At 51.6% G+C, this 18,472-nt stretch overlaps 7 protein-coding genes across 7 annotated transcripts, besides 17 other annotated features; all 7 read right to left on the reverse strand.

Moving 5' to 3' along the window:
• Positions 1 to 1,612: a sequence feature (heterozygous, non-Esmeraldo-like haplotype).
• Positions 1 to 2,077, reverse strand: Tc00.1047053511491.9 (hypothetical protein, conserved; the record flags this gene model as incomplete). The annotated part of the gene is made up of 1 exon (XM_808809.1): positions 1 to 2,077. A coding segment is annotated over one exon (2,077 nt), but the record flags the coding sequence as incomplete, so codon positions are not given.
• Positions 1,613 to 5,602: a sequence feature (areas merged during assembly that could not be assigned to a particular haplotype. This can correspond to areas where the two haplotypes were merged or to regions with more than two copies in the genome that were merged during assembly.).
• Positions 2,096 to 2,117: a microsatellite.
• Positions 2,533 to 5,883, reverse strand: Tc00.1047053511491.20 (hypothetical protein, conserved; the record flags this gene model as incomplete). The annotated part of the gene is made up of 1 exon (XM_808794.1): positions 2,533 to 5,883. The coding sequence occupies one exon, from the start codon at positions 5,881 to 5,883 to the stop codon at positions 2,533 to 2,535; it is 3,351 nt and encodes a 1,116-aa protein (XP_813887.1).
• Positions 5,603 to 6,307: a sequence feature (areas merged during assembly that could not be assigned to a particular haplotype. This can correspond to areas where the two haplotypes were merged or to regions with more than two copies in the genome that were merged during assembly.).
• Positions 6,034 to 6,054: a sequence feature (AT_rich).
• Positions 6,267 to 7,664, reverse strand: Tc00.1047053511491.30 (hypothetical protein, conserved; the record flags this gene model as incomplete). Its single annotated transcript, XM_808795.1, has 1 exon — positions 6,267 to 7,664. One exon carries the CDS (start codon positions 7,662 to 7,664, stop codon positions 6,267 to 6,269), a length of 1,398 nt encoding a protein of 465 aa, XP_813888.1.
• Positions 6,308 to 15,521: a sequence feature (areas merged during assembly that could not be assigned to a particular haplotype. This can correspond to areas where the two haplotypes were merged or to regions with more than two copies in the genome that were merged during assembly.).
• Positions 7,716 to 7,743: a sequence feature (AT_rich).
• Positions 7,798 to 7,833: a microsatellite.
• Positions 7,924 to 7,944: a microsatellite.
• Tc00.1047053511491.40 (hypothetical protein, conserved) lies at positions 7,994 to 10,108 on the reverse strand (the record flags this gene model as incomplete). The annotated part of the gene is made up of 1 exon (XM_808796.1): positions 7,994 to 10,108. The coding sequence occupies one exon, from the start codon at positions 10,106 to 10,108 to the stop codon at positions 7,994 to 7,996; it is 2,115 nt and encodes a 704-aa protein (XP_813889.1).
• Positions 10,303 to 10,326: a sequence feature (AT_rich).
• Positions 10,338 to 12,572, reverse strand: Tc00.1047053511491.50 (KU80 protein, putative; the record flags this gene model as incomplete). Its single annotated transcript, XM_808797.1, has 1 exon — positions 10,338 to 12,572. One exon carries the CDS (start codon positions 12,570 to 12,572, stop codon positions 10,338 to 10,340), a length of 2,235 nt encoding a protein of 744 aa, XP_813890.1.
• On the reverse strand, positions 13,013 to 14,911 carry Tc00.1047053511491.60 (kinesin, putative; the record flags this gene model as incomplete). The annotated part of the gene is made up of 1 exon (XM_808798.1): positions 13,013 to 14,911. One exon carries the CDS (start codon positions 14,909 to 14,911, stop codon positions 13,013 to 13,015), a length of 1,899 nt encoding a protein of 632 aa, XP_813891.1.
• Positions 15,522 to 15,602: a sequence feature (areas merged during assembly that could not be assigned to a particular haplotype. This can correspond to areas where the two haplotypes were merged or to regions with more than two copies in the genome that were merged during assembly.).
• Positions 15,603 to 16,776: a sequence feature (areas merged during assembly that could not be assigned to a particular haplotype. This can correspond to areas where the two haplotypes were merged or to regions with more than two copies in the genome that were merged during assembly.).
• Positions 15,903 to 15,924: a sequence feature (AT_rich).
• Positions 15,959 to 15,986: a sequence feature (AT_rich).
• Positions 16,128 to 16,177: a microsatellite.
• Tc00.1047053511491.70 (endosomal integral membrane protein, putative) lies at positions 16,226 to 18,406 on the reverse strand (the record flags this gene model as incomplete). Its single annotated transcript, XM_808799.1, has 1 exon — positions 16,226 to 18,406. One exon carries the CDS (start codon positions 18,404 to 18,406, stop codon positions 16,226 to 16,228), a length of 2,181 nt encoding a protein of 726 aa, XP_813892.1.
• Positions 16,777 to 17,078: a sequence feature (areas merged during assembly that could not be assigned to a particular haplotype. This can correspond to areas where the two haplotypes were merged or to regions with more than two copies in the genome that were merged during assembly.).
• Positions 17,079 to 18,472: part of a sequence feature (areas merged during assembly that could not be assigned to a particular haplotype. This can correspond to areas where the two haplotypes were merged or to regions with more than two copies in the genome that were merged during assembly.) that runs on past the window's edge.

The following is an 18,472-nucleotide window of genomic DNA, read 5'->3' on the forward strand; positions in this document are numbered from 1 at the left end:
GTTCAAAAAAGCGGGAAGGCTCCGCGTCTTTCAAGAATGCCTTCATGCCGGGAAAACTGCCACGGCTCCCGCCAGCACCAGCAAATACGGCCGGTGTATTTATGTCATAACTGTCCATCATTAACTGTTGCTCCGTGGGGACCTCAACAGTCGCCATGTATTCCGGTATATGGCGCTGCGTGGGTGGTATGCGGGCGACTAAATACGCCAATGACCGCATTGGAAGACCTCGAAAATATGTCTCCAGCAAGGGGTAAACTTGTGCAATCAGGTCACTTATGAGTAATCGTGCCAAGGTCTCGCTGGAGGTCCACCACACGATGGCCGACTCCGTACAGAAAGGCGGGTGCAATTCCTGCCGGGTCTTGAAGGAGGAGCTTTGACGTTGCGCGCCAATGACCGAGCGACGCACCACAGTCTCGCAAATAGAAATGGACTCCAACGGCGGTAAGCCAGTGAGAGACGCCACCACAGAATTGTAGTGGACATCCCAGAGATACATGCCGTGGGTGCAAAAGAGCAAAACCCATGGCAGCTCCCTCAGTGGAAGTACCGCTTGTAAACCTTCCACCTCTCGCAAGCAATGCACCGTCGCCTGGTTGATAAATGCCGCCGATGGAATGCCTCGCGCATGCGCCAGCGTGACAGACGCATCAGCCTTTTTCGACGTGTCCACGGCCTGCAGCACCATTCCACATTGTAGTCCAGTAGAGGGATACAAGGAATTTAGACGCATGGCTTTCGTCCGAAACATTGTGGCAAAAAACATCGACGTAATGCCATGGCCGTTAATTAGGTATACACAACCGCCAGCGCATCCCACTGCGACAACATTGCCGTCCGCTGACGCCAAAGCCGCCGCAACAATTCTGTCAGAAAGCAAGCCTCTGTACACACCGGTGAACGACGATTGCGTCTGTGAAGCCGTCGCAGCATCGGGTGAAACGTCCAGGGGCCTCCGTTTTGAGCCCTTCGCTCCCGCCCTTGACTTACGCCCTAATTTGTAAGCCGCGGATGCAGCGGCACCACTGGCAGCAGTGGCAGCATCATCAAGGGATTTTGTGGTAGAACACTCTCCAATGGATGGCATTGGGAAAAGAAAGGAGTTCAATCGTGCCACGGCGCTTCTGCTAATGCTTTTTAGAGGGCACCGCGTGTAGTTGTTGCCATTTACCCACACCAACAAGCAAAGCGGGTGGTGGGTACCCATCGCCATCTCCGAGTCGGACAAATTCATGCCCGCTGAAAAAACAGAGCGCATACCACCCGGCAGTCGCTCCGGCATGAAAAAGACACGGCCCTGATGGCTGCCGTTTAGGTAACCGTCCTCCACCAAACGGCACGTGACATCCATCGTGACTCGTTCAGAGCCGTCGCTCAACTCATGACAAGGCACCTCCAGCGATGGGAGCGCAGCAACGGCAACAAGTGCGTCGTTGTCGAACCCAACAGCAAGATATTTCAGGCAGGGTGAGAGCTGCAACGAACTCAGAGAGCCGCTGGGATACCACTCGGCGGTGCACATCTCAATGACTCGCTGTTGTGCCCTCTTCCTCAACAGAATAGGGAGATGAGCACTCCGTCCCAGTTCCACCTTACGCACAACAAAGAATCCTTTGTAGCCAATAGCAACCGCCCACTTCCCTTCCGAGAGAGGCACGCAATTCAGCGCAACCACATGAATAAGGTTTCGTTTCAACGGCGGAATCTCGATGCTCTCAACCGCACCCCCTTCTTGGCCACTATACATCAACTCAACCCGCCCATCCGTAAACCCACAAAGCGTCACGTCATAGCATAAAAAAACAGCAGAAAGGATACTCCTCGCTGGTGCATTCGCCCTTTCCTCAGCACTTCGACGCCTGGGTCGCGTAACGGCAATGTGCATTACAAGCCCGGTGGGTATTTCCACCAAAATTGGATTGTCCTTTGCAATAGTTGTGTAGGGTGCATACATACTTCCCTGGTCGGGACGGCGAATCGCCGCTGCCTCGTCCAAGGCGTCATTTACACACTTCAACACAATCTTTGTAAAAAAACGAAAGGGCGGTATGACGTCATCGTAGAGATACTGCATGGCCTGGGCGCAAAAAAGATAATAATAATAATAATAATAAAGATAAAAAATGAAACTATTGCCTCCTTTTTGGCCTTCACTCCGCGTACTACCTTCGCAAGGAGCAGAAAAAAACAAAACAAAATAGGATGCTAGCAGCTACAGAAGGGGGAAAAAATCAATACGCATATGAATCATGTACACATCATCCTTGTCTCCTCCTTTCGGGCAAAAGAGCTTCACTACAAACAAACAAGCAAAGGCATGTGCACACGTACAGAGACATGCACACTCCAAGTAAATCTCGCACGGGTCCCATTGGCCCCTTTCCCCAACCCCACTTTCAACGATACTGAAGCACGCTGGCTATTCGGTTCTTCTCACTCTTGCCCATGCTTCCAGATACTTTTGTTTTTCCCCGCTTTCTTTTTTTTTTTTTCTCCCCTCCTCCTCGTTTCTTGTTTCACCACTAAACACTAGTCACTGTCACTGCTTTCAAAGAGTTTGGATTTCGGCGGAGGCATGCGGCTTTTGGTCACCGTGGGTCTCTGCATCGATGGCACCCGCCTCTCATTCCTGTCGTCGTCGTCGTCGTCACTAGAGGAACCAAAAAGGTTGGATTTCGCCACCGCTGCCTGCGTAGACGGCAGGAAAACACGGGCAGCTGGCGGTGGCGGTGGCGTCGCGGTGTCATTTGCATCGAAGCTATCGTTTTTGGCAGCCGTCCTCAGCAAGGAGGCCTCGTCAAGTTCTACCCGTGGAGCCTCGGCTTGCGGCTCATCGCTAAACGGCGTCGCCTTTTCCTCCGCCGTCTCCTCCTCCTCCTCTGCGGGGTAAAAAGAAGAATGAGCGCCAGACACCCTTTCGTCTGTCCCATCCTCTAAAAGTGTCGACTGTGGTGGTGGCGGCGGCGCTTGTTGTCGTGGCTGTTCCTCCGTGATATCTCCCAGAGCTTCTTGCTCCTCCGCCACAATAACGGCACGTAACTGCGCCTCCTCCGCCATCAGTTTGTGTCGCACCTCAACTGCGGCCGCAAGACGTTGCAAGGCTGCCAGCCCCTCGCCGCAATCAAACAGCATCCCGCTAAACTCGGCACATTGGTCCGCGTCAATCAGGGCCCTCTCACCCTCCTCTGCCTCCATGAAGGCGTTCTGATCTGCCGCGGTCACGCCGGTCAGAGCCTCCGTCAAAAGTAAACGGAATGCCACCGCTTCTTCTTCCTCCGTGACGGTGCGTGCTGCCATGCACTCCTCGCTCAGTGCCCGCCGTGCCTGAAGTTCCGCAATTCGGTATGCATTGATTGCGTCCGTGGCCGCCAAGTATTCATCAAAAATCCCTTTGAAGGCCCTCTCTGCCTCATTGAGGCATTCGCACCGTTGCATCATCTGATTATTGAAGACCTTGGAGAGTTCCGTAAAGAAGGATTCCATTTCTTGCCCAATATCAAACCGACTACGCGTTTCCGCCGCGTTGATTTCATAGTGGGCCATTCCATTACGCTCCAGCCAAAGACGGCGCACCGCCTCCACTGTCGCCTTCTGCTCCGCCAACAGTGGTTCCACCCAGGCACGATAAATGGCCTCCGATCTGTCGCAATATAAAGAAAACATGCTCGACTCAATCCATTGAAGACGACGTTGCATTGACTGAAGCTCCTCTGCCTCCTGATTTCGCTTCTCGAAACTGAAATCCAACTTCTGCCGCTTTTTGAGCGCATCCAAAATCTGCAGCAAATCTGCCACTTCCGCCGGTCGACTCAGCCGATACGCAACGGATGTGAAAGCAGCCATGGGAATATCCTGAGCACACCGTAATTTGGTGCGCATACCCTGGAGCTGAAACTCCAACCGCACTCTTTTTCCTGTTTCCTCATACATTTGCTTCTTGAGTTCCGCAACTTTGGCCCCAAGCGTGCGGTTTTGCGCCATGCCGTCCTCAATGACACGCCGCAGATCGGTTTTAGATGCATCCAGCTCGGTCATGGCCCGCTGTGCTTCAAGTTGGAGCTCCTCCAGTTGAGTCTCCACATGGACGCGTGCCTCGCGCCTTCCAATTTCTTTGCCTTCGGCTTGTCCACGTCGAAAGTTGTCCTCCTCCACACGAGCACGATCCGCCTGATATTTTGCTTCGCGCGACTGCAAATCCGACACAATCTCACTACGCAGCTGTTGCGCCTCGAATCCACGACGCTGTCGTTCATCCTCCATGATTTGAGCGTAATGTGCCCGTTCCATGTCTGCCGTACGACGAAGCTCTTCTAGTTGGGCATTTTTCAGGTGCAGTTCAGCCTCAGCGTCTCTAATCTCCTCCTGCAGAGACATCACCTTCGCCTCCAAGCCCTTGCGACGTGAACGTTCTTCAGCCAGAGCGTCGTGTATGGTGTCTAATTTTGCAACAATGCTCTGGGCTTGTATGGCGTGTACATCGGCCTTGCCTCTTATCTGGCGCAGCTCTTCATCGGAAACCCCGAGCAATTTCTTCACGGTTTGAAGATGGCGCTGCGTATCATCCCGCTCTTGGACAGCCTGATTGATCTGCTCCTGCAGCTTCATGATAACACGTTCCTTTTCCAGCTTCACGTCTGATGCCGTGCGCATGGAGTCATTCTTTTCGTCCATCAGTTGCTGCGAGACCAAGGCCGCGGCATCCACACGCTTCTGCAGCTCGCGATTCCGCTGATCCAGTGAGCGGAGCAGCTCATCGCGGCGAGCAATGTCCTCCATGACACGTTCATTCTCCATAATGAGCTGTTTTACAGACTGCTCCAGGGCCGCATTCGTCAGCGCCGAAGGCTTGGGTCGGCTTACGGCCTGCTTCCATTCCCCGGTCACGCCCACGGCAATATCACGTACATCACGCGCATCTGTTGTGGCCCGGCTGATTTGAGCGCCCAACTTCTGTATCAGTGCCATGTGCTCCGCGGACACTCCACCACCCTCCTCGCCGAAAGCGGACGTGGTGAAAAACATCCCATCGGTGCCCGTCGTCCCCTCCCGATGCTCACTGTGAAGCACAACAATCTTTGTGCCATTCGCATCCTTCGTGTGCGCAGGGACAGGAACCAGGGCAGAGGCATTGTCACAGTCGGCGAACACCACAGGAACTTTGGCATCCGCCGCCATTGGGGAGTCATCGTGGAGAATGCGTACCGCTTGCAGCACAAAAGCAACAGTGTCACCGCCGTACAAATGCCTCCCTCCTGAGCGCGGAAGCATTGCCGGCACCACAACCGTCCGCCAAGAGTCCTCCATCATGCCAAGCACACTCGACTCAAAGCCCTTCGCCTCTGGTAGAAGGGCCAATGCCGACTGTACCGGCTGAAAGTTATAAGGACGGTCTCCGTTCGTCTCCAGCACCTCACCAAGCTGCAAAACGTCTCCTTTGCGAACGGCAAAGGCAGAATAACGCATCTTAACACGATGCTGCAGGCCAAGCCGGACCTCACCTGCTGGTGGCGCAAAATCGCTGACGACGGTCGTGTGTGCGGGTTGTCCTGCCAAGGCGTAGAGCGCAATCCCAAGTACGGCCAAGAAAGGTTCCACCTGAGATTCCTTTAGAAACATGCAGCTCCACCGCTTTCCCGTACTGTCACAAAAACTGGCGTACATGCCCGTTTGTAGTTCAAACCGAAGACCATGCTCATTGTTTGAGGACATGGCGCCCACGCACAACGTTTCACGGCGGTCATTGTAGCACACCAAGCTGTACTTTGGCCGATCCGATGGAAGTCCCACAATGGCGCATGCACAATTCCCACGCTCTACAGTCTTCCCGTCGAGAAGCTCAAACAAGGCAACTGGTGTAACGATAAGTACCTTCTGCTGCATTTACTATTGCAGCAACAAGGAGGAAAAAAGGAATACTTGTTGAGTTTGTATGAGCAGAGCTATCCGAAAGGGGTTGGGGTTGGTTCAGCTCTCCAACACGCAAAATACTTGCAGATGTACTCTTTGAAATTGTATTTATGTACTTATTTCTTTTTTTTTTTTTTTTTTAATGCGTGCGTGATGCCCCTTTCCCTCCTCCTTCTCCTCTCTCCCCCTTTGTTCCTTTGTGAAAACTCCCTTTAATGGCAGCAGCACGTGGAGACGAAACGAGGACAGATCCATCAAAAAGGGGATGCAGCAGCGGCAGCAAAACAAAACAAAACACAAGGCATTTACATAAATAACGGCAATAATAATAGTAATAGTAAGACTCACCACCGGGACTACCCACGCTGTGTAAAACGCCGGGCCCTGCTGGAGATGCTTGAATAGGGCGCAACACAGCTAGCAAAAAGAGCAATAAGTGCCACCACATTGAAGCACACCACCCATATCCTCAAGGTAACATCACTGCCTTTTTGATTGATTGATTCCAGTGCAATTAAAAGGCGGGAATTCATCACGTCCATCTCCTTCTTCATATCAATTAGCCTCTCACGGTAATTGCAGGAAAGCCGCAACGCATCGCGAAAATTTTTTCCAACATTCCCAAGCGCCGTCTCGGCCTTCTCGAGTCTTCTCTCCGTATCTCGCTGCCGAGCAAAAGTCTCCTCCAGCTCCTGCTGCAAAACCTTAAGATGTTTGCTCATCTGCATGATAATCTGCAATGCTGCCCCGCCTTGGAACGGCCTGGGCGACAGCGCCATCCTGCTGAACAGATTCGTCCTCGAAAAACATTTGCACCTCGAACGGGACAAATGCGCCTCTTTTTCATGCAGCGTACATGTCGTAGAATTATTCTCCACTACTTCATTATGGTCGCAGCAACCTGAGGAATCCCCGTCCGTGCACATGTCATCCGTGCCTCCGCTGCCGCTGCTGTTGGAGCCAACAGCAATGATGGCATCCACCTGCCGGAACAAATTCTCAATTTCTGCGCCTCCGTTTAACTTCTCTTTTTCTTTAAGGGGATGCAACCAGTCCGCTGCTTTGTCGGTACGCGCATCAACTTCTGTGAAAAAAGGCGGTGATGGCTTAACAACAACCGGCGGAGCTGGTAGCGCCTTCTCTGGTAAGCTGTGCAGCAAATTATCCAAGTCCCCGCCGTAGTCTTCCGTCAATGTTTCCAGAACGTCCACACCAAACACCTTGAAAACCGTCAGCGTGCACCACGAGTCGTCGCCATGGGAAGTTACCCACAAAAAACGCAGAAAACGCACCGGTTCCTGCGTGGGCACGTCAAAGTGTTGCGTCCCGCGCCATGGACTGGCCTCGAATTCCCCGAGGACACGCCACTCGCTTGTGGGGTACTTTTTACTGCCAAGCAGCATGAACTTCTTCACACCCGAGCTGAAGTGTTCCAAATTAACCAACATGACACTGCGCACCTCGATCTCCCGGATAAGCTGGACAGTAAACAGCTTCCTGGAGGCCTCGCAGTTGCATATCATGTACTTCGTCTTGTCCTCATTGAGTACGGACGATGCGCCCTTGCATGCACGGCTAAAATCGGTCAGTGTGGCTCCCAAATACGCTGATGCATAATTCGTCGTAAAAGATAAGCTTTTCCACGGTGGATTCTCCTCCAGCCCTCCCCTCTTCCTGGCATTCAAAAGAAGAAAACCACACGTGACAGCCATCAAAGCAAGCACTAGAAGTGTGATTAAACGATCCGTCTTCATTGTCTACACGTGTATAACAAAAAATTGCACTATAATAGTACCAAAATACACATAATATAATATATAATATATATATATTGTAGAATATGGAAACGCTTGCCCTAGTGGGTGCAAGACTTATTGTGTTCTTGCCAAAAATAAAAATAAAAAATGAAAAAAAAAAAAAAAACCACCAAAGCATGTATCTACTGAAAAAAAAAAAAAAAGTGAAGTAAACACAAACACACACAGAGAGACAAAATAACACATAGAGAAAATAAATAATAATAATAATAATAATGCTAACATCAAACTAAAAAGAAAAAAAGGACGCCATTTACGCAATGGGACTATCCCATTTCAAGAAGGCAATTAAATGCAATAAATTCTCTTTTCAATCCTTCCTGGCGTCGCCTTCTGGTGTCGCTCTCGGAGGACAGATCCCGCGGGGACACGGAGTCGCCGAAGAGTCTATTAAACTCCTCATCAATTTCTAAAAGAATGCCTTTGGATGCCTTGGAACGCTCAGGGCTAAATGCCGTGGGGGAAGCCTCAACATTCTCACCAGGCGGCGGTGATGACCCCTCGGCAACAAGCTTCCCCCTCACAAGCTGCTCTCCCTCGCGGTATTCGACCACGTTGCCAGTGTACTGAGGAACGCTTGTGATGAGATCAAGGTCGCCCTCGTCATCGTCGTCGTTCACGCTCAGCGAAAAGGTATGCTGGGCGGCTGTCGCACGCGTTGGCCGAAGATCATCTCTACCGTTTCCGGCTCCAACGAGAGTGCCGCCAGTGCCAGTGGTCCTGTTCGCCCATTTACCCGCCGTGGAGTCTGCCGCGAGAGACGGTGCGCTACTGGAAACCAGCCGTTTGCCCACGCTCTGCACCACGCTCCATCCCCATGACTTCGCCGCCTGTACGCCTTCTTTCGCCTTGTTGCCAAATGCCTCCGCCTTTCTTCGAGCCTCCTCCTTGTCAAATTCAAGATGCGGCAACAAATCCGTCAGACTGTCCTTCAACGCCGCAACGGAGTCCGCAAAATCGCCCCTTGCCGTATCGGCCGCTGGAGCACCTTTAATGGTGATGACTTTCGCCTTGATCAGTGGAATGAGAGCGCGAAATCCACCCATGCTGACGTACGGGAACCCACATTGCACAAGGTGCAGAGACAACATCTTCAGCAAATTAAACTCCTCGGTGATGGGCCGGCCTGTACCAAAGACGCAAATATGGTTCCCTTTGATGTCCTTCAGCGTCAAGGCCACCCTGTCAAACTTCTCGTTATCGAAGCCGACATCGTCCCCGACACAAATTGCAGTTGGCAGTCTAGCAAACTCAAAACTCTTGCGGGAGCGGCAGTCCAGCACGACGTAACTCAGTGCGCTTGGCGCCGCCTGCGGGGCGAATGACTCGGCAAAATCGGAACGCTCAAGCGGCAAGGCGGTGTAAGCCGTGTAATAGCCTTCCAGGGCATCCGGACTTTTGCTTAGGCCACCCTCGTCGTGGAACAGCAAGGCGTCAATCACACGCCGAGTGGAGTGAGGAGTACTTCGGTAGGCGATGTCCGCATTTTGAGCAAGTGACTTGCCGGACCGAAGCGAGAGAAATGAAATAGGCCGACCGTCGTGCAGAGCAGGGTTCACCGCATCTTCCTTTCGTGTAGGAAGCACAAAAACAAGTGAACGGAGTGCCTCGGTCAATTCCTCTTTAGTTTCCATGGCAAGAAAACGCTGGCGGTGTGCCACGAGGTACGAGAGGGCAAAGTAAACTGTCATTGTGGGGTCCCCCATAATCAGCAGCCAGTCCCAGACACGGAGCGCCTCCTGAAAGTTGTCCCCCACCACAAAAAGCCTTCGCACCCAGTCGAGGAGAATCACCCCAATGTTGACAACGCGCTGGTCGAGGTGGCGTGAGAAGCAGGGGTCGTGGTACTGCAACAGCAGATGTAACAGCGACGCCAGGGAGCCATCAAAGGCGCGAGAGGCAGCAGGTACAACAAAGTCTTTGCGCAGCACCTCAAGCAGCTGGTAAAGCCGAAAAAGTTTTTCCGTGCCAGGCGGCAACTCTGCGGCGGCAATCACTGTGGCAAGCGCAAGGGTGATGCCCGTCATCTCATCGTCGAATTGACACCCGGTTTTGGTGGCAAAGTAGCAGACAAACCCCTGCAAGTCAGCGTCCTCTAGCAGCTCATCCTCGCTCAAAACTTCTTTCAGCCTTGCCGCCACATTCTTGTGAATTTCACCCGCTTCTCCCGCATGTTCTCTAAACGTGTCCGGGACAACAGTTGGGGGCTTGTCCAGAAGCAGGCCGCTGTAGAGTTGGTACCTCCGCCTGCCAGTGAGCCTGGATGACACGTACGGAACCTCCGTGCATGCCTCCTGCAAAGCCGAGAGTGGCACGGTGCCCGAATCCGACGCGGCGGCTTTGTCGAGCAACTCGAACAAGCGAATTTCAGCCTCGCTCATTGACAATTTGCAGTCCGGCGTAAGCGATGAGTACAACGGCAAATCTTACAGATTAAAAAAATAAAGGAGAGCGCAACGCCCTCAAAAGTAAAAAAAAAAAAAAGAAATTTCCATCAGCCCACCAGCACCTCCCTCCGCAGCACAGTCCTCACCAACCAAAAGGAACAAAAATAGAAAATAAATTCAACAAAAGCAAAATATATATATATATATATAAACACAAGGGGCCTCACGTGATCATGTTGAGCACACCCTCATCGGTGGGATCTTCCAGAAGAAGAGCGGGAAGGGTGCGGTCCTGTGTGAGAAATCGGTGGGCAGCCTCCTCGTCGTCCATTGTGCTGTTGGGACACTCCCGTTTTGTAATAGGGGCGATGCCACGGGCCATAATCCCGTTTTTCCAAAATGATTCGTGATCCAACTCCCTCGCCATGAGCATAAGCTTCAAGAGGAAGTCATTGAAGTAAGCCGCCTCCCCCTCCCTAACACAGTGCTGACGGAGAACTAAGACACACTCCGTACACTTGGCATACTGTGCATCCCCCAGGCTGCAACGAAGAAGTTTGAAGACGATGTCCCCCAGCTTATCCATCGCAAGCCGGACATTGACACCCTCACGGGCCTGCACAATCGCCTTGAAGGAGTAGACCGGGTCAACCGTCGTGATTTGTGACGCGCCCGAAATAATACAGGGTGTCGCAACGGTTGAAGGGGCCCGTGTGGAAGCATCTGATGCATCGACGTCGTGGGAGGCAGCAGGCGAGCAAAAACGATATGGCTGCCGCTCTTCCGCCACGCAATTCTCTCTATTCGAGACGTAAACAAAGCTGCGAGCGCACGCCTCTAGTTTCTCGCGCACACTCGACAGCACAGACTCTAGTTGGTTCCCCGGCACGCCGAACGCGGCCGAAGTGGCTTCTATCGCACCCACAAGCGGCAACAGCACCTCCCCATTGGTGTTTTTCTCCCCATTTTTTTCCCCCCGCAATTCGCCAGCCCCACAACTCCCTTTTCCTCCCACTGCCCCTCGGCCATCGCAAAAAAGGCGCAGCTTGGCACGCAGCGTCGCGTAATACTGCTGAATGACCGGATTAAACGTTTCTCTGGGCCGCAGCACCGACTTGCCCACAGTCATGTCCTCCACAATCGCTGCCAAAAGCCTCGCCTCCTCCCCATCATCACCATCATCGCTGCTGGTGCCCCACATGCCCTTGTAATCCGAAAACTCAAAGAAACGCACATCCTCCGCATACGGAAGAGGAGAAAAAAAAAGAACATCCCGCCGTTCGTTGGTCGAAGGCACACACAGACCAAGAACGGGGTCTGCATCACGTGTGCGAACAAAACGCACAATCATCGCCCGGTTATCTGCAGCAATCGCCCTTACAATGCTGCGGAAGGCTTTTGCCCCCACCATGTCATCGGCAAGCGGCATAATCACCTTCACTCCACCCAAAAGCACATACGCAGGGACTTGCTGTATAGGCACAAAACCGACGGCGTCCATTGCCCTTGGCCCCTTAATTTTCATTGCCCCCACATCTTCCCTTGCGCACGGGACAAGGCTGCGACCGTAGTGGTACCCCTTCAAAAGATCCTCCTTCCGCAACGGCGCGGCATCCTCACTGAGGTCCTGAAAGATGGTCTTCATATACACCTCCTCTCCATTTGCTGTCGTACGCTTCATAGTCGGCAGCCGCTCTTCCTGAGTTTTCGTGAACATCTGGGTCGCCAAACGCACGTCACCAATGCTGAGGACAACTCTCAAAAGTGCGCGTTGAGTAATTTTCCGCCGCCGGAGCTCTTGAACTTCTTGCAGAGCCTCCTCCAACGAGACCACCTTACTTTCCTCTCCAAGCAAAGAGCACATGACGTGCAAAACACGCTCATTCTGGGCCTTGAGTGAAAGGTCTGTCAAACTCTTATCATCACGCTCTTCGTCGTCGGTAGCATCGACTGACGTCTCAGTGAAGTCAATGCCGATGACGACCAAAGATACACCATGCTGCTGAAAAGATTCGAGAAGCGTATTCATGTCATCCTTCCGCGCCACGTCAGTATGAGCGTCGGTTATCAGATACACAACGCGCTGGTAGCACTTGTTTGCCGTCCGTTCGCGCAACACATGGTCACACACAAAAAGTGTCTCCAAAAAGTCCACCTCATGGCGCTCACAAGGCGGAGGGGGTGGTGTGATGTGCGCCAATGGCTCTAAAAATTCTACCGTGGGTGCAGCGAGGGCGCATGGCACCGAAATGTGTTTGAATCGTTCCCCACCCTTCTGGCCATTTTGTGGCGGGTTGTGTGGATCACAGGTGCCTGCGAGAACCAACGCCATCTCGTCGTGTGGCGCAAACATCATCGTCGTCTCTGCTGAGCGCCGGCAAAACTCCGCCGCCAACGCCAGCGAGGCCGAAGGGCAGTTGAGGTCAAGCGCAAAAACCAACGCCGAACGCAAAGTCATCGTTCACAGCCCCACTCTATGCGTATATGTGTGCGCACGGCTCTTTTCTACGTCCCTTCCCCCACGTCTCTGTGTGAGCCTGTCAGCCACGCACCTCCAGACCCTCAACACGCAGCCAATAACGCTAGAAAAGAAATAAACCAAGCTTTAAACCCAAAGAAGCAAAGAAAATCATACATATAAAATAAATGTCGGAGCGAAAAAAAAGAAAAAACACATGCAAAGAGCTATAGACGCATATGGGGGAAAAAAGCTAAATTAAACGTGGCCCCGTGTACATCGAATCCTTAAACAGAAAAGCGAACTTTTGGTGGGTATTTACACACATAAAAAAAAAAGTGCAAAGAAAAATCAGATCATCCTGATCCCCACCATCCATGTCGCTTCTTCTTCGCTCCCGAGGAATATGCGCCCAAGAATCAAAAATTAAGGACCGGAAATCAGTGGGAAGAGCGCGAACCCATTGTTGTTGTCTTCTCTTTAGAGACTAAATGTTGCTGTAGGAGCTGCTTCTCAAGAGCAGTCTTCTCGGCATACAACACACGGATGGCCTTTTCTGCTTTCGATTGATAAACGATGCGCTCCAGTCGCTCCTGATTCAGCTCTCGGATACGATTGTATGCCTTTTCCAGCTGTTCCTGCATGTATGAATCATCCTGTCCTGTGGACGGCGAGGGCTGCGGCGGCACGCTCACGGAGTCCGTGAAAACGCTTTGATTTGTGGAGCCACCCGACGAGCCGCATTCTTTGATGTCCCCCGTGAGACTGATGTAGTCCGTGCCCTTCAGCTGCGCAAGCTCAATGGTAAGCCTTTCCTGCTGCCGCGTCCACTGCTTGGAATCCATCTGGTAGCGCATCATGGTGGCGCGAAGCTTCTCCGCCAGTCGGAATGCCGTGCGCTTTTCCTCCGCAAGGAGGATCGCAAGTTTGAACCTCTCCTCCGTGACAACTTTGATCTCCGCATCACGCTCTGCAAGTTTATCCCGCATCTGCTTGCTTACGGCCTGCCAGCCAGCCGCGGCAGCGCCATCGGTGGCAGTCCCGTCTCCCCCGCGTTGCAGCTCCGTGATCTCCTGTCGCAGAAGGTCATTCTCGGTGGTGAGAATGCGCACACGGTCCTCCAGGGCGCTGACGCGGTCCTCGTAGACCCTCCGCTCCTCCTTCAGTGCATCCGCCAGCGTTCCATCGTTCTTGGAGTCGAGCTCAGCCATAAGCTGCAGGTACAGTGCCTTGTAATCAAGCACCTCGTGACGCCTTGCATCCTGCTTAATTTGAATTGCCCGCTGGCCAAACATAATTGCACTCAGCGTCTCCTCCGTAGATTCATCAGAGGGGCTGCAATTGACGACGATGGAGGTGTTGCCGTTGCCAAGCAACGAGTACTGCAGGATGCGAGTCAGCTTTGACTCACGGAACGGCACATGTTGCGAACTCTTGTCCGTCAATGCCGCAACAACCTTCCCGAGAACGAGAAGGCTTCCGTTGATGTGAGTTGCCTCATCCAGTGTTTTGCCCTCGGCATGTGACTTGCTGACCCGCTCACTGCCAGCCAAGTCGCAAATAACAAGACGCCCCTCCAACGCCATCGTCGGCGCATCGTTGAGCTCCCCCTCTTTCACCACCACCGTCCTCGTCTTCTCGGAACGGGTGATGTTGAAATTAAAAATTGTGTGAGAACGGGAACTCACTTCATTCATCATCGTACTTGTCATCTCCTTTCGACCCATGCCAACGCAAAACAGTTCCATGGTCTCCTCATAATTCTGCACTTTCTTCTCAATCGGCATGCCGGACGAGTCTGAGACAAGCACGACGTCGCCACACCCCTCCGGACCAAGCTGAATACGCACACGACCCTTCTGGGCATCAAGCAAGTCCGTCAGAATCTCATTGTACAACTGAACATAGCTCACGCTGCAGCTGTAATCGTGCTCCGTGTCATTTCTAATGCGATTCCATACATCATGCAGGCCTTGCTGCATCATACCGAGGTTCTTAGGGTCATCATTACTCATGGTGTACGTCTTGCCAGAGCCTGTTTGGCCGTACACAAAAAGTACGCCATGCTGACCGTCAAAAGCGGCGTCCACAGCACCACGTGCAAAATCTTCGTACACCTCCGTCTGTCCTGTTGTCGGGGTAAAGACTTTGTTGAATACAAACGACTTAGAAATCGGCCTTGAGCCGCTCTTTCGAGTCACGGTGACTCTCCGAGGGTCACTGGGGTCAAACTTCAAGTTGTTGCATGAGGCCTTCGACTCACGGGCTATGGTGGGGCGCACACGAAGAAACACGGAGATGTTCTTCGGTGCCGTCCTTGTGCCCGCCTGTCCCTTCATCCCTCACGAACCCTGTTGTTGGCAAAAGCAAGAATCCCTCCCTCTACTCGTGCGCCCTCCACCCGTCTCCTTTTTTTTTATTTTTTTCTTAATTTCTTTTCTCTGCTGTTCGCCCCTTCCGCCTCGTAGATGAATGTTTTGGAGCAAAATACTCCGCCGCTCGCAAATATTCCTCTTCAACCCTCCCACTGTGGCCTCCGTGACACGCTTTCACACCCTTCTTTACTCGCCCTCGCACCCCGATGGCAGTGCGCCCGTGATTCTCCTTACACCACCTTATCCCACACAAAGCCGACACGTAGAAGGCCTGTTGTGAAAGCCAAAACACGAAAATAGAGAAAAAAAAAAATGAAAGAAAGTGACAGAAAAAAAAGACCCTGGCACACAGGCATGCATCAACGACTGCAAATCAGATACCAAAAGTGCAAGGTTCGACGTACGTTAAACACAAATATTAAACTCGAGCAGATATGAAGAAATATCTATATTTACTGGTCATTGTAGTATTCATATGTATTCTTCCTGCACCTGCCTCTCTTTACTGGTCTCTCTTCTCAGGACATGATTGTTTCCCTCTCAATCCATTCCCAGGTTAGCCTTCATGCAGCTTTTTTTTTTTTACCAGAGTTTCCCGTAGGAAGAGGGCAATGTCCACGAGAGGGCTAAACCAGGCCCGGATATGCAGATTGCAAGGAAAAAAGTATGGCAAGACCTTATGAACACGGCAGCCCACGCCAGCGGTAATGGCTGCCGCTAAAACGCTAAAAAAAGAAAGGAAAAAAAAAAAAGACCGAAAATAATGTCTAAAATACGGGATTTTGTGCAGTCTTTGTTGTTTTTGTTCTTATTTCTCTCTCCCTTTTCCTTTCTTTTCCTCCCATAATCATTGGTGGCAACTTTATAGGTAGATGTGTAGACCTGCCATGCTCCCATTTCGCCAAGACCACGCAGTAGAAGCCCTGTATCATTTACTGCAAGCTCGTGGGCAAAGAAAAAATAATAATAATTTTTTTGATTCCCTACAAAACAAAAATAAAGCACAAGAACAAATATATATATAAATATAAATATATATGCGCAACCCGAAATGAGCCATTTGTTTTCGGAGAGTTAAAACTCTCGTCAGTTTGTGACCACCGAATTCCCCAGAAATTTTATATACTTGAGGGTGGATGACATGCAGGAGACACCCGCGTGGCCTTCTCGTATTCCCATCTTTTCTCCTTTTCCTCTTTTTTTTTTTTTCTTTTTTTTTTTTTTTTTTTTATTATCTCATATGTTCCTTCTTTTTCCCCTCGCCTCACTGCAGGCCCGCTACTCCACCTTGACGTTACTGTAAATGACTCTCACGAAAGCAAAGGAGGCGAGGAAGCCAACGGCTCCACTCAAGAGACAGAGCGTGTACGCCACCATCCCCATGTATCCAAAAAAGAGCACGGCACTCAAAAACCCCTTCAGCGTGGAGTAGAAGAAGTAGTAGAATACACTGTAGAAGAAGATCCAAACGCCGTACGACGCAGATGTCAGAAATGAGCGCCACCACCAATGATAATTCTGTCGGTTCAGTTGAATGTACGTTGAAAAAACGGCTGTCTGCGCGGCAACGACCATCACCAGCACATACACCGCCAAGAGAAAGCCAAACATGTAATAAACCGTCCCGTGCCAAACACTTCCAAATATGTACGTGACCTCCACATGAGACGCGGAAAAGGGCACAAAACCGGGCAGAATTATTGTCAACACCGAATCAAAGTACCACGGTGCCGGTGGAATGGTGCGAGGAATGCTGCTTACCTTCACTGGTGTCGTGATGTTCAGACGGAATCCCACGGCTGCGCCAAGCAACAACAACGGAGTAGAGACGCCTTGCCAGAGAAGCAAGAGAATAATGAACGAATACAAGGAGGCAGAACTTGCAGCGTAATTGCCAAGATGAATGAAGTTAAGCACAAAGTAACCAAAAAACATCTGGGCCGGGTAGAAAAGGCTGGTGGTGAAGATCAGCTTCCAGGACCGCATCTTCATGTACTTAATGAGCATGGCTGTGACCATTCCGTTGAAGAAACTAAACAGCACAAAAAGAAAGAGCAGCGTGCTCACCAACATCCCACGGCTCTGGGGCGAAAAAAATCCCATGCACGCCACGCAGAGTGTGGCTCCCAACATCATTGCCAACTGCGTCCCGGTCCCGACGCACATGGAGAGAAGACCAACACCGCGTGGTCGGCGAAAAACGTCACCGTGAACAACCTTCCACCCAGTCTCATCCTGTTCCTCGGCTTCAAGATCGTTGTAGTACAAGAAGTCCTTGCGCAGCGCACGGACCAGCACGTACCACAACGCCAAAGTCTGCAGCAATGTAATAATAAAAAAGTTCACGATGCTGAACCAATGAACCTTGGACTCCCTTGTCGTCATCTTCATGAACACATCCCAACGCGTTGACCACGTCAGTGGAGACTCCACCCAATGTACACTGTACGAATACGATATCCGGTCGTCGCTCAAAAGCTGCGGACCAACATTTAGCAGGTCCGTGGGGTCGCAGATGGCATTATTGTAGTGGACGCTCGTGGGCGTAATTTGAAACTGCACAATACGGTATGTTCTCCCCTCCAAATTAAACGGGGATTCCACTGGATGGTACGAGATGGTGAAGATCAGATGGTTGTTCACCACCGCCCTACCAGGCCCCGAGAAGGAGTTTAAATAACCCAAATTATACCCCGTAGTCACACGGTGCCCTCCCTTTTTGAGGGTAATATCCACTAACCCGGGCAAATCATCCACGTACAAGTTGCCACGGTAGCGGCCCTCAATAAGTTTGGAGAGGTATTTTTGATCCTTTGGCGTCATTGTCACCGTACAAAGTGGTACACACGTCGCGTTCTTCAACACAGCCACCTCGTACGGTGACTCCTCCAGCTGATCGCCAAACAACAGCTGACCAATGTTACGTCGATATCGCTTCTTCTTTTTCAGCGAGCATTGAGCCACTAACCTCCACGGCATCGGCATAACCTTCGCCTTTGACGTCAGCGAGCTCACCATGACCGGAATGACATCCCCCTGATGATAAGAGGAGGCGATGGTCTTTAAAACAGAGAACGCAGAAGCCTCCACCGAGAACGCAAAAAGAAGCGTAAGCAAAGCGACCAGCAAACAAAAAAAACGCGAGAAGGCATGACGCTCCCCCGTGCAAAGCAACATTCCCTTCCTTTTTTTTCCCCAAGCGGCAGTAGAAGTTACTTCTAATTTCCGACTCTTCACTTTTCTATGCAACACTTTCACCACCTGCGAGCCGGAGGCAACACAAATGAAACAAAAAAAAGAGAAAAAAGAAAAAATAAACGTTACTTTGCAACGCACGTGAGCGGGCACTGTCCGCGGCCACAGGTGGCACGGCGGGGGCACCAGCCCACGTCCAGTCAGAGCCCCAAGCATGTTGCTAGAGTCAGGTAAAAGTTGGCACTGCAACAAGTAGGCTCCCATCGATCAGCGCAGCCCAAAAACAGGCAAAGAAAAAAGAAAAAAAAAAACCGCTGCGAGTCAACGCGC

The sequence above is a fragment of the Trypanosoma cruzi genome, genomic scaffold (assembly GCF_000209065.1).
Source record: "Trypanosoma cruzi strain CL Brener 1047053517131 genomic scaffold, whole genome shotgun sequence".
Lineage (NCBI taxonomy): Eukaryota > Euglenozoa > Kinetoplastea > Trypanosomatida > Trypanosomatidae > Trypanosoma > Trypanosoma cruzi.